This window comes from Camarhynchus parvulus, chromosome 3, assembly GCF_901933205.1.
Source record: "Camarhynchus parvulus chromosome 3, STF_HiC, whole genome shotgun sequence".
NCBI classification, from domain to species: Eukaryota; Metazoa; Chordata; class Aves; order Passeriformes; family Thraupidae; genus Camarhynchus; species Camarhynchus parvulus.
Window position 1 is genome coordinate 44,075,250 of NC_044573.1, and position 14,581 is coordinate 44,089,830.

At 38.5% G+C, this 14,581-nt stretch overlaps 1 protein-coding gene across 3 annotated transcripts in view; it reads left to right on the plus strand.

Moving 5' to 3' along the window:
* Positions 1 to 1,817: 1,817 nt before the first annotated feature.
* ACTN2 (actinin alpha 2) overlaps positions 1,818 to 14,581 on the plus strand; it is a 67,159-nt gene continuing 54,395 nt past the window's right edge. For 2 of the 3 annotated variants that reach the window (XM_030945229.1, XM_030945228.1), the window contains exon 1: positions 1,818 to 1,943. In XM_030945229.1, coding sequence (XP_030801089.1) covers positions 1,818 to 1,943 — 126 coding nt within the window. The remainder of the gene's footprint in view (positions 1,944 to 14,581) is intronic. The other variant, XM_030945230.1, reaches the window with a different exon arrangement.

Below are 14,581 nucleotides of genomic sequence, written 5' to 3' on the forward strand. Positions count from 1 at the left end.
CTAGGATGTCTCTGACTTCTTCCTGAATTTCCTTAAGAAACTTCTGTGCTTGATATAGCAAATAAGAATAAATGGTTTTAGTGACTTTGAAGGCTTGAATTATCATTTAAGTGATCGCAGTTAGACTTGTATTGAATACTAAAGGTGACTACCAAGCTATAAAAATAAACCACACAAGTTGCACCAGCATACATATAATGTGTACACACATGAACTATATTGTTTTGTAATTGCTATTTGATCTTGTCTCACAGTATCCTAAGAGAATGCTCATTTGTGTTTGAGCAAAAAAGGCTAAGCATAGCATTTGCTTTGGTACCTAGATAGAAGTGTAGCAACCTTGAGGGTATTTGCAGTGAGCAGGTGAAGAGTATGTGGTTCTGTCTGGCTGCTTAGATTTGGAATTTCATTTTTAGACTGCTTATCTCACAGTATGTACATCAGTCTCCAGAAGCTCAGCTTTCTGTTATTGCATGAATTGTTGCAATCCTCTTTTGAATTCCAATTTGCAACCTTGGTGTTGCATTTACCAAGTATTTTTGAGCTGAGGAGGAGGTATTTTCTGTGCATGTGTGCATATTTTTCTATATTGCTTGTAGTTAAGGGATAGAAGGTGAATTGGAAGAAAACAGAACTTTAGCTAGCAATATGAAATGGAGACCATATGCTGTCTAGGTGTAAATTATCCTGGTTGTTCATTCCCATTGGCTTGGAGACCTACTGAGCCTTTAATGAGCACAGTTTTCCCTTACACCTGATTTGTAACTTACAGCTTCCAAAAGCTCAGCTTTGGAGAGCATTTTCGTTTTCTAGGTGAGGTTGGTATTGTATCCAGTGTGGATGCCGCTGGAGAAGATGACCTTGGCTGATGATAGGTGCAGGCATTAATGACAAGTTCCATGAAGGACGTGGTAAACTTGCCAATTCCCAGAAGAAACATTGTTGCCAAAGCAACTGAAACGAGAGGGCACGGGAGATACCGGACATGCTTGCCGGGATGTTTGATGTCAGCGCTATCCTTTGAGATTTTGCCCTGTGGGACACACGGGCAAATGGTTCCTGCTGCACGCTTGTAAAATTACTGGTTCCACAGAGCTTTGTATGTGCCTGCTTTTGGATTTACTGAGCGTGGTTTTTGGCAAAAATACATGTGTTGCTTTTTAAAGTTGTGTTTCCATGCTGTCTGGTTAACTCCAGACCCATTTCCACTGGAAAACGTTTCATCACTTGAGTGTCCTTGCTGGGCTGGCTCGTGTAATCCTTAATCTGAAAGTGCGAAGTAGCTCAAGGCGGGACGCGGGCTCAGACTAGCGCTCAGCAGTGTCGAACCGCATTAGCAGATCGCAGGCGGGCCTCGGGCAGCAGGAAAGCGTGTCGGTCAGAGAGAAACAAACCAAAACAGAGGCCAGGCAGGTATCCGGCGGGAAGAGCGGGCGGGCAGTAGGGCCAGCCGAGTCGGGCCGGGGCGCGGGGCAGCGCCGAGCGCCACGTGACGGCCCGGCGGGGATAATAAGCGGCGGCGCGGAGCCGCGCCGGGCTCCTCCGCAGGGTCAGCCACAGGCACCGACAGCACAGCCGGCAGGGACAGGACACGGGGAAGGAGGGAAGGAAGGTCATCACAGGGCAGCGCCTACCTGGCAGTTTCAGCCTCTGCTCTCAGCAAGATTAGTCAATATTCATTTCCTGTCACCTTGCAAAAAGAAGAAAAAAATAAAAAGGAAAAAAAAAGAAAGACTGGTACCTACAACCTCCCAGCAAGTAAACTAAACTTAAATCGTAGCAGAAGCCAGAGCAGCTGAAGCTGATCCCCGGGCAGCATGAATCAGATAGAAACAAACATGCAGTACACCTACAACTATGAAGAGGATGAGTACATGACCCAAGAAGAAGAATGGGACAGGGATCTGCTCCTGGACCCAGCATGGGAGAAACAGCAGAGGAAGGTCTGGAAATAATGTGTATCTGTCTGTGTGCTTCTGTGTGGAATGATGCCCTATCTTACTGCCATGCTGTGTCTGGAATTGTCGGGGTTGTACAACCAAGGGGTTCTAATAAAATATAATTTACGTTGTATAAACCATTTCTATAATGTATAGTAGCTATGCCATATTTTTAGTTTAAAGCATTTAATTTTTTAATTCTGAAGTGAAACCTTAAATTATTATTCATGGGAGCCAGGAGTTTATTTTTGTATTGCACTGAAATATTCTGTCAGTACCTCTAGATTTATGTATAAGTATTTCAGTAACTTTCAACTTCACTTCCTGGGTCTTCCTTTTGGAAAGCAGACTCTGAATTGATGTTTGTGCCTGATTGATTTTCAAAAAGAGTAAATTGCAATTGTAGGCAGAGATGAATGAGACTGTTCAAAATTAGTGTGCAGAAAAGTTTGCAATATTTCTGAAAGCAGACTGAGAAGTCACTTTTGAAATTGTGATCTTGCAAGTCAGCTCTTATTAGAATTTATTATTTATCTCCACTCTGACTGAATGACCTGACAAGGAAAATATTGCCTAGAAATATATCTAGGCTATATTTGGAAAACTGTATATCATGATTATGTTCCTATATGCCAGTTTACCCTCTGGGGGACAAAATCCCAACAGCATGTCTGCAAACTCCTTGGAATGCACGGTTTTAGAAGAAATGCTTCTTGCCTTGTATGTGTAAGAAAACTATTGTACCACCAAGTACTGCCCATGTTCTTTTTCTTAACATAGGCAGAAATTATGATCCCAGCAGTAGTCATGTCAATGCTTTGGTACTTTAGTAATATTTCCAATATCTAATATAATGACATTAAGTTTTAAGCAGTATATGGAGAAGAAAGACAAAATAATGCAAAGGATTTGTTGCTTTCTAATTTAAAAGGTGATGTTGAAGTCACAGCTGACAGATCTGGGATTAAAAGGTTATCTGCTGGTTACAAGAATGAAAAAAAGAGAGGGAGTGAGAGACAGTGCTCTGGACAATAAGGCTGAATATGCATTTTGCATAGATGAGCAGCTTAAGCAGAATTTAGAATTTAGATCTAATGACAGTCTATCCCACTGTTATAGCTTCTATAAAAGCTATACTATGAAAGTGTAATTATAAAAATTAGAGCTGTTGGAATAGTTGGAGCTGGTGAGTTTGCTTTTCCACTAAAATTTTTAGAAGCAATATTTTCCTCTCAGATTTAGCTTGTAGCCTCTCTCCTTCTGTTATTTGTAGCTGGTTTTGTTAATTTTCTTTTTGTTCATTCATACCTGTTCAGATCCTGCTATGTGAGGATAAGGGGAGAAGTTCTGTTCTAAGTTGAAGTTCACTTTACTTGATCTACCAGCTGCTGCAACTCCTAACAAATAATTAAGTTGTTCTCCTCAACACTGGCGTTTGTTTTAATTTGGCACTCTTCAGATGGTGAACTATACTTTCATGTTTTATAATGAGAATGAAAATTATCTTAGTGCTAAAGTGCTTTAGTGATTTGAAACTGATCAGCTGTAAGGGGTTGTGTTACATCTGATTTGGATTCAATTGTCCAGTACTTCAGAGAAGGCTGTTTTCAAAAGAAAATGGGCAGGTTACTAGATGCTAATGCACTCTAATGCAGTTTTCCTTCAATGCAGATAAATTATAAAAAGTAAAGAGTTTGGTTTAGGTAGACATTTTTATAATAAGTCTCTTGATTTTTACAGGAAAGCAGGGAGCAATTAAGCTGCATTGAAAAATTTATGTTTCCATTCCTCTGAACAAGCAGTACTTCAGCAGAAAGTCAGATTTCCACACTGTCAAATTAAAGCAGACTCTGCTTTGCTTCCATAGAGAGTGTGGTTTTGCTACTTAATGTTGCCAATTCCCAGGGTTTAGTTTTAATATTAATGTGATACTACATTCAAATAAAATTTACAAGAGGGGATCTTTATTCTTCATCTTGGAAAGAAATCTGAATTTATTATTATGTGAAAAGTAAGTACTCGCATGATAAAGGGCCTGATCAACTTTGTGGAATGTCAAGGCTTCTGTCGTTTCCTAATTTATGCTAAGACAGTTGCAGAAAGGGCTTTCTTAGTTTCCTTATTCATTAGGAGAAGACTGCAAGTAGATGGGCACAGGTCTTTGTTTTAACTGGTAATACAATATTCAGAAGTGATCTTGGTGGAGCCCTGGCAGTTGGCAGCATATATTTTCTATGAGATGGTCTTGGAACAAACCAAAAATAAATGCCATTGTTTCTATTGTGGGCTGCCCTCTCCAGACTTGCCATTTCAGTGATATGCCTGGTATGAAATCTGTCAACAGATGCTGGTAACACATGATGACGTCCATAGGATTACAATGGAGGTGACGCCTAATTATAACCATGGTTTGTAGAATATTATGGTCTGCTGTAATCCAGGCTCCTTGGTGGGCACAGATGTCCAAAAATATATGAAGAACCCTATAGGAAGGAAAGCTGAGTTGTAGTTCAGCACTGTCTCTCTGAATGTGAACAACAATTTCAATGTAGCCTGTGTCAACTCAGGATATCAAAAACATGCAACAATTTGACCATTTTTGCATTACATGTTCTTGACAAACATTTAAATGTCGTTGGGTATTTCAGACAGCAACTTTAAAGAAAGGAAAAATTATATTTTGGGTAGAAATGCTGTCTACTGTAGAAACTAGAGAACCATGGCCTTTGTGTCTTTTGAATATGTAGATGTGTACCATGAGATACGAGACTTCTGAAGTCTGCTCCTTGACCCACTACGCTTCCACTGCCCATGTGTGCTAAAACAACAGCTGAAGGATCTATGGAAGTGGCCCCTTGTTTCTTCAGTACTACACAATAATAAAGTATTGGAAATAGAAAGCCTGGCCAGAGAGGGTGGGATAATTTTCTTCATTCTGTTCTGTCACCCTAGACAAGGTCAACTCACCTCTGACCTCAGTTTTCTCACTGGTAGAAAGAGGACAGCAGTGATATTTCTAAGAACTGGTAGAAGTGGTTTGTTCTATGGTCTGTCAGACTAGAGGTTAGCTGTCTTTTAGTCCCTACCCTGCTGAACTGGAGTGGAAGTGGAAATCATACTAGCTTATAATGGAAGACTTAAAACATAATTTCTCTTTTCTTCATAGTAAATTTATTTCTTAAGTTTTCAAGAAAAGTTCAACAGACTGCACAAACCTTTTAGTTTCACTACTCCATATCTCAGTATAACTAAAAGGAACAAGGAAATGCAGTGTCCCTTAGCTTAGGAAACCAAGCACAGCAACACTACTTGAAATGCACACACACTGTATTTTTGCAATGTTTTTGATCTGCCAACACTGCTTGGTTAGCCATGTGTTTAACATGGCTCTTGCCTATTTGCAACTTTTGCTATAAGTAATTATAAGTGAGTGTGCTTTTTAAAACTTCAGCATGAAATGTGGTTTGTTAGATTTCCAAGGAAGGTTGTGAAACAAGAGTAGTCCCTTTTTTAGGACAGTTGTATTGTATTGTAAGACATTAAACTGAGTTCACGTTTTTAACATGTGCCTTCTGCAGTCATAAAAATGTGAGGGACGCTATTGCCCTAACGCATGTAAGGAAAGAACTGGGAACATGTTCCTTGCCTTACTGCCATTGTTACAGATGAATGATCCTATTCTGGCTTGCTCTGTAGCCCCGGTACCACTTCTTTGTTAATGCAGAAGGGTTTTAATGTAGATGTCAATGTGGATGATGACCATTTGGATGATGTTATTTATACTGGTATAAAATAAACAAGAGGATTTAAAATATTTATTTACTTTGATATTGCCCTCTTTCTGAATGCAAATTTACTTGATGACGCTGAATGTTGTGCATGAGTGAGGACTTTGGAAAAGATTCTTAAGGAAAAAAGCTGTGTCTTTTCTGTCTTCAGCAGTGCATATCAGGTTACTTTTCAAGTGTGACCTATAAGGATTTATCTGCATTACCTCCTCTGGCTGGTAATATAACTCCTGTTGTCCTTGCAAGCGAAAAAAAAACATCAAAAAACCATTTGGAAGTCATGTGTATGGCAAATTATTTGGCAGGGCTATCAGAACTATGGATTATGGACAATGTTCTTATTTTTATGTTGCTGCAGTTTTATTAAGTTCAGCAGGTTTGAGAGGTTCATTGCAGCCTGAAAGAGAAATTGACCTTGTGTTCAGTCTGACTTCAGAGTCTATAAATAGAGTTACAGTCAGTATCCCGGATTTACTCTACAGTTTGCTTGGTCTTCTATGGATGGAATTTAAGTTGCTTTCTTATCAGAAACCTCTTCCTGTAAGAGTTCTACTGGTGAGTGAGAAGGCACATGTAGTGGAAAGAAACAACTTCCTTCTTCACTGGGCAAGAAAAATAAGCAAGGATGAACGAATGAAACATAAATGTAAGGTGGAAGAGGGTTGGCAGGAGAGGCTGGATGCCACCAACAAAATTAAGTTCTACAGAACCACTTCTCGTGGACTTACAGGCTCCAGATTGAAACAGTTGTGGAGAATATAATGACATTTTCAATGTGTAGAGGGCATTCTAGCCTAGGTCTTCCTATTTTACTGAGATTATCTGGAAATAAAGTTGCCTTGAGTTTTGGTTTGTTTGTTTTAAACCATGTAAAATTCTTTCCTTGAATAATGAGCCTTAGGGTTAGGCTCATATGGCAGACACAGAAACCACCACTAGAGGGTTTTTACTGAGTTGGCACTTTTTACCCACTTGGAATACCAGTGGGATTGTTGAGAAGGCATAGATTCCCCTCTGCAAGTAAGCAACATGAGCAGGGTCTGGACATGAATGTAGGAGATGTGAGGAAGCAAAAGGTCCTCTCCTTTCGAAGAGAGTATGAACACTTCTCATTATCTTTTGCTAGTACTAACCTGTTAACAGTTGCTATTTATGCAGGATTTTTTATTAGTATTAATAGTTAAAAAGTGCCAACAATTCCACCTTCTTTAGACCTTTTTTCCTCCCTGGTGTTCAGCAAGTATTTGGCTGTCTTGGATAGAATAGCAATGTCTTGCCAAATGATACATGTTACTGTAGATGCAGATTGCACCTTATGAAACATAGGTTGCAGCATTCCAAGGCCAAATGCGTCTCTTTTGGGTGCATCAAGAATTTTTTTTTTTTTCAGTGGATGCCAAAAGCTCTAGCATTAAGAACACACAAAGAACATCTCTCATTGTCTTTTAAATCTTATGTGCATTCTCAGTGGGAGATGGCCCCATAGACGGTCTGCTGAGAACTTTGTAGTCAATAGGCAAACATTTTTTTTTCTACAACTGCATGTCTTGATTTCTCAACATATACTGTAACTGTCCAAAGTATTAGACACTGATGCAACAGAAAGCCATGGAGTGGCAATTTCTTTTATCCTATGAAGAGTTGCGATGAGAGCAGGAGTCTCTGTAGAAATAGGGAATATGTTTATGGCCTGTTCTGTACAATTTGCCTCTTAGAGATTAGTGCTTTCTAAAATAGTAACATGTTAAATTCCTCTTGCTGATGTTACTTGCATGGAATGGTGCTTGAGAGGAGCATGCTGAAAGGATAGTGGAACAGTCATATTTTGTCTAGGAAGCCGTCAATAAGGTGTGCAGCCCTGAATACTGTGGTGCTGGTATATAAAGGAAAAATCAAAGAAAACTATTATGAAATTCACTTTACTAGAAATTATTATGTAGCTACTTTGTTTGAATGGGAAGGTTTTCTTTACCAGTACTAAGTAAGAGAAATCAATATATACTCAATATTATGTTTTCTATTTGAAGTCAAATCAACCTCTCAACGTTGACCAATTCCAGGCTCTGTATGCTTCAAGTGTTGTCAAATTGATAATTCCTACAGTCTCAGTTTAGCTGTTAATTTCCATTGACCCCAAATATCTGCCAGCAACGGATTATGAAAAGAAATTATCAGAACCATGTTATAATGGGAAGCAAAGGCTACCTACTTCCTTTACTCATAGATACACACCACAACTTCCCCTGAAATTTGTATAGTACAATGTCTGTCTGTAGATATGCTGATCCAATTAGTAAGACAATAAGGATTGGAAGAAAGTATGCATCTAAGTGGGTTTCCATAAGCTGCAACCAATGTGCTTAAGAGCTAGAGAAAAGCTGTGTGTTAAGCAGTGGACTTTGCAATAATCTCTTGGGGGTGGGATGTCTGCATCTTGGCTGAATCTCTGTTTGGGTCACTGGAGAGCTGAAGAGAGAGGCATGGAAGGTGTTTGCTGGGAAGACCTCTGAGGGTTTTCAGCCCTGAGACCACAGTAAAAATGAATCCATGCTTATACAATTTCTAGCCTTGTGCAAACAGAAGCAGAATGGGGTAAATTCTGTAAACTAATGAATATCAGTAAGAAAATATCACAATACCAAATTAAACAGCTTTACAAAATGAATTTTGACTGCTCTTGCCCAATGAGGCCAGGTCAAAATCTTTCATTAAAACCCATCTGTCCTCTCACAAGACAAAAGACGTCATTATGATGGAAAAATCAGTTGCCAACAAATGCCTCACATTAATTGATCACTGTTGCATAAATTCTCATCTATTTGATGACTTTTAATTTAGCTAGTGATTTCTGATTGCACAGTTCTACTGATTAATTTCAAAAGGACTGAGCATTAAGATTTTCTTTAGTTGCAGATAGTGATTAATTAGTAGATATTAGTAGTATTTTAGAAATTGTACTGCAGACCCTGCTTACAGAAGAATGCATTGGATTTGCAGCGGGAATGCAGGTAGATGTGATGCAGGAAGAAACATGTAAATGAAATAGAATTAGATGGGACTTTGTGCTGCTTTGCTTTGTCCCAAGTCAAAAAATGTCCCTCCTGTTTGTTGTTTTATAGTCTTACAAATAAACAAATATAAAAGTGCTTACACAGTTGGCAAAGTTGAGTTGGTTTCAATGGCTTTACTGCCAAGCATAACTTCTTCTGACCCATAATTGTTGGGATAAACAATGTGTAGCTGATGTGGTATTCCTCCACTGTGAGCAGTGAGAAGTTGCTGACTCTGAGTGAATATCTCCCTTATGGCCAAGCATTCTTTACTCTCAGCTGATACCAGAAGGAGAGTGTATTCACACTGAGTACTCAATTTCTTCCTTAATTAAATTTCATTTCTCGTAGTCTGGGGTAATTTTCGCATCTTCAGTGTTTGGGGAACACCATTTCATGAAATGCCATGATAAGAGTGTGTGATGTTTGTTTTTAGATCACTGGATTTATTGGCTTGAAATACACCTCAGGCTGAGAGACTTGATGAAAAAATGTTATCACAACTATACAGGTCCTATACAATGCTGTATTTCTACACCATAAAATTTGGCAGGTATTTAAAGGTAGAAAGTTCCTCTTTTCACATCATTTAACAGCAAACACAGTGTTATGATCACCCTCTGTGCCTGTTTCTGTACAGAACCTGTAGTAGTTCTTCTTGCTGGCAGTACAAGGAACACTTCAGTAGATCAAGGCAGTGTGGTCTCACTAATCCTCAAACTGCTGGTGTGAAAGGCTTACAGGGCAGGTGTTACTGCTCTGCAGGAAGAGACCAAGGCAGAAGGCTTAGAAATGCAATGATCTCCTTTTATGAAAGTGTCTCCTACTTGAAATGGTAGCTTCTAGAAATACAGTTCATACTTCTGAAGGCCTGTCCAAAGGGAAGCAGAAGGTGACAGCTGTCTGGCTGATTTTTAGTTAGTTTCTATAATTGGACCTAAAATTTGAGTGTGCACAGAAGGGAGAAAATAAATCCTAAATTTCTGTCCTAAGTGCAAGAAGGGGCACTGCTGCTCCTCTGTCTGATCCTGGTTTTACCCACTTTTGAGTTATAAGGACACATTGCTTTGTCCATGTCTTCATCTCCAGAAGAGTCGTTGTAATACCTATGGGCTGGCTTGGCAGATGGCAGTGATAAGTGCTTACTGTACTTGATATGAGTAAGATTTTCCATTTACTTCAAATGCTTCCTCCCAACTGCTCTGAACTGCCAGAATTCCTTCAACTTGAAATTTGATATTTGTTTTTATTCCTCTTCAAAAAACCTGTAAATTAAAGAAGTCTAGCCATCCATTTCTTTGATAACTTGCAGAACCTAATTTAGAGCAGACAGATTCTAATCTTAACTGCCCCTCTGAAAGCCTTGCTCACCCCCACTACCATAGCAGGAGTCTGTGGAAAGTGACTACCCCAGGCTAAATTTAGCATCCATGATTATTCCTTAAGCATCTAAGGAAACTCATTTTTTTATAGGTGTTGAACACCCAGGCATTTCCACTGACGTCAGGAGGAACTTCTGTCTATTTTGCACCTTTGAAAATCAGCCTGCTATTTTGGCAGTCACAGAAAGGCTTAGCTATCTAGCATTAAGTGATTTTTTTAAACTGTGTTTTATATTTAATCTTGGCACCAGTGAAGCTTTTCACTGCTGCAAGACATTGCACTCTTTAATGTGAAGAAAACTGGTACCCAGCTGCATTGAATTCAAATTTAAAAAAAGCAAAAATCCCAAACACCCAACTATAAATGATTGTGTAGCTCTGGGGTATTATTTCACCCAGAGGAGTTCCTTTGAGCTATGAAAACCTCTATAGTCCAAGCTCATCTCCAGCTCGGTTCTGGAGAGTAGTTCCACTACAAGTTTTCTTTGGCAGAGTAGCTGATCATCTTTGACTACTACTATCCATAGGCTTCCAGTCCTCTTCATTTGCTGGTACAGTGATCTTCTGCTATATACCAGATCATGGAAGAAATTTGAGGCAACCCTCCCTCTTCTTAATACCTCTTAATCCTAAATCATTTCAGTAATGTGGTTTGCAGTGCAGCCCTGCGAGCAGCTGTATCTGTGCATGCACATATTATGTACAATGCACTTGTCACCCATCTGGCATTCTAGTAAAAGACAAGCAGAACACCAGACATGAGGCTGAAGTTGGTTTTCTTTCCTTTTGTCTAAGGCCCACATTTCCATGATGAAGCACAGGTCCCAGAATGGCCCTGTTGAGAAGAGAGACACTATAAACAAAGAACTGTTTATTTAATCGATAAAGCAGTTTGCTTATCATAAACTGTCTAGAACTGTTGTTTATGCCTTCAGCAGTTACAATCATCATTGTTTATTTACCCATCTATTCTTAGTGAAGTACTTGAGAACTGGTTACTTAGTTAAATTTCTTATTCATATATAATCAAGTCATCCAAAGATCCCAAGTAATGTTTTGCTATTTATTCTTAAAGAAAATGTAAGTAATTTAGGAACCTGAGCCTCAATAAACATTGTGTTATTTAGAAACTCTGAAATTTGTCTGAAAGTCTACTGTCTTACAGGATATTTTAAATGTTTTAGAAAATGTTATTCTATAGATGATACCTCATAAAAATAATTAAAGCATAAACAACTTAACCCAGTATGTTTAAGTGGTATCTTTAATCACAGAAATAACTAAATTCTTTAAAAATCAGTTTCTTAAACCAAGCATGAAATAAAAATAGAATTTTTGTTTTAGTGATCAGTTACAATAGTGAAGTAATTCACATGGACAGATTATGTGCTTTGTGTATTGAGAAGTACTACATTGAGTAATGTGGCACATATGCCGCAGAAGAGCCTTTTGTTGCATAATTGCGAATTAATATGAGATTTTCCTTTCTCTGTAAGAGTATCAACTGAAACCTTAGTTTAGATTACAAGTGAAACTAGATTTGGTTGTCTCCAAATGTGCTACATAACAGAGTGCAAAGACAGTGCTTACTGTGTAAATGTTTTGGGATCTGACTATTGATGTATTTTCCTATCATTTATTGGTGTCAGAGACCTAAGGATGTGCATTTTGGTAAGGGTAAAATTGAGAAAACTTTCAGTATCTGTCATAACCTGCTTTTATGATTATGGAAGTGCTTTAAAGAATGCTGCTAAATTGGATAGGAACATAGTTTTATCCCACTCTGACTGTATTGACAAATTTATAATGTATTTACTTACACACCTGGCAATGTAGTGTATAATTACTGGATAAAGATAGCATGATGAAGAAAATCAACAGAGAAAGCAAAGGATAGACATTTAGAAATCCAGTCAACTAAATCCTGCATTAGCCTACTTTAATTAATCCTTCTATTTCCAGAGAACATACCTTTAGTTCCTTCCATACTGTAATGTGTGAATGCTTCTTTCATCTCATCCTAAATAATATTTGGCCATTAAAATATGTATCTGCTGAAACCAAACTGTTAGCCAGTGCTATCTGTGATAGTTCATGAGCTCTTGGGAAACCAGGAGGAACACTGTAAGGTACAGCTGTTGGAAGAAGGACCTAAGAATGGAAACAATAGGAGATCCTGTATCTTTACTAAGAAGGTTCATTTGGCACTGACAGGGTAGTGACAATGCATGTTCCTTATTTAATACACTTGAGAGAAAGCCCCAAGCAGAATGAGGGGCATTGACTTCCCCTTTGAAACACACCTGCGGATTTCTCCCTTGGAGATCCACCACAGGATCCTTTTGGGATTACCTGTACCTCATTTTCAACTCCCCACAGGGAGAGACGAATCAGAGATTGTTCTTTTCTTCTGTAATAGTGAAGAAGTGGACAATTGGAAAATAATATAGAGGGAGAGAGAAAAGAGTAAAATGGCTGGTCTCAAATATTTTATCATTGCTGAAACAGGTCCCTTCAAACCTGTTGGTTTTTTTAATGCAAATCTTTTCCTGAAGAGGCCTTATAGTTTGCTGGTACTCTTGTGAAGCAGAAATACAGGAAAGGTGGTGCTCCAAAATTAACTCGTTCTGAGCCAGATAGAAGTGGGTGAATTTCTTTTGACTCTATGACATTTCATCTTTTTGTTGTATATTTTGGTCCCATGACATATGAAATACCTTTTCCTATTTTTTTTTTGTTGGTTTTTCAATATTTAGATCCTTTGTCTAACTAGCATTTCGAGTGAGACTTCCCAAATATCAGTTAGCTCAAAGGTGATCCAGCCAGAATGCAAACAGGTCTCTGCTCCATTAACTGAGCATGCCTTCAAAAGTATCAGGAGTTGTCTTAATTTTGTTCACCCAAGATCTGTATCTAAAAGTCTTGTAGAGAGCAAGAGAGAGGGTGCATGGAAAAGAGATATTTGGGAGTGTGCATCAGTACTTTGGGGTTTCTGACAGAAGCTACACACTTCATGCTCTGCAAGCTCTGCTTGGGTCCCTGGTGCCCTGCCTGACTGGTTGGGGAGGGCTATTTGGACAGCACTTTATGAGATATGAATATGTACCTCTGTATAAATGCAAAGATGCAGTCTTTATTGCATGGATGACAGAGTCCATTTAAAACTCTTATAAAAGTGTGTACGTTTCTTTGTGGCGCTCAATTTTGTGCAGTGTAGTGGCAAATCTATTTTAATGCCCTGACAACTGGGCAAGAACTAATTTATTTCTAAGCATGCCCTGTGAGGTTCTGTGGCATAAAGTGATTGGGAATGCTGTGTAAGATGTTAGTAGCCATACTACTGCAGGTTCTAATGTCAGGCTTGCTTGTTTATAGAGTGTACATGCAAGCTCTGCAAAGTGCAGTGTAGCAGAGCAGAGAATATTTGGTTAGGGCGCTCTAAAGTTAGCTTACCCTGCTAGAGGGAAATACTGTTGTGCCATGCAAATAGCTGGCAGTCCTCAGAGGTTCAGGCTGGATGCTGTGAACTCCCTGCTGTGCCGTGTAGGAGTGCCCTGGTTCTGTCAGAAAGGCACAGGTCCTTGTGGGGAATGCATCTCTATTTCTGCAGATTTCAGTAGGAGGCATTTTGAAGGGCAAAATTTGGCAGTGCTGCATGTAAAAAGAAAGTCTCCCATGATTTGTTAATTGCTGAATTAATAAATGCTAGAAATAATATGGCAAATTTAAAGAGATCAGCATGTTCATAAACTTTTCCTTTGCGGGAAATACAAAATCAACATCTAAAAAGAAAAGATAAAAAAGTAATTGACCAAAAAAGGATTATTCAAAGCTTTCCATTTGTGTTGTTCCATTGATTCCTTTTTTTGGTTTGTGTTTGGTTTTGTTTTTAAAGCTTTACTGCCATTTAAGAACTGTGTTCTGAATATACTTGATTCACAGATAATTTCTTCACCAATATTTGTTTTTTGAGGATTATGAAATACAGTTTCTTTCACTTTCTACAGCATTTTATGTTTTCAAAATATATATGAGACTGTGAAATACGCTCCATTGTAAAGATTAACAGAGCTGGTCTCATCCTGCATTTAGAGGTCTCAGTCCATGGAATGTATTTATATTTCACCTCTACTGTGGGATAAAGGTTTTGGACATGTAAAGAGGTTTTATAACTTGAAAGAACTTGTACAGAAAGTTGTGGAATAGCAAGAACTCAAACACTGAGTCATTACTCACAGTCTGTCTTTTCACTCACATTGGAGAATGCAATTTAATATGGGGGCTATTATAACTTGGAAATTTGTTAGTAATTTGAGAACTTTGTTTACTTCATGGACTGTACAATTATTTACCATTCTCTAAAGCTAATCTTCCACATTGAGAATGTATATTGAATAATGGCATATAATCCAAAATGCAGA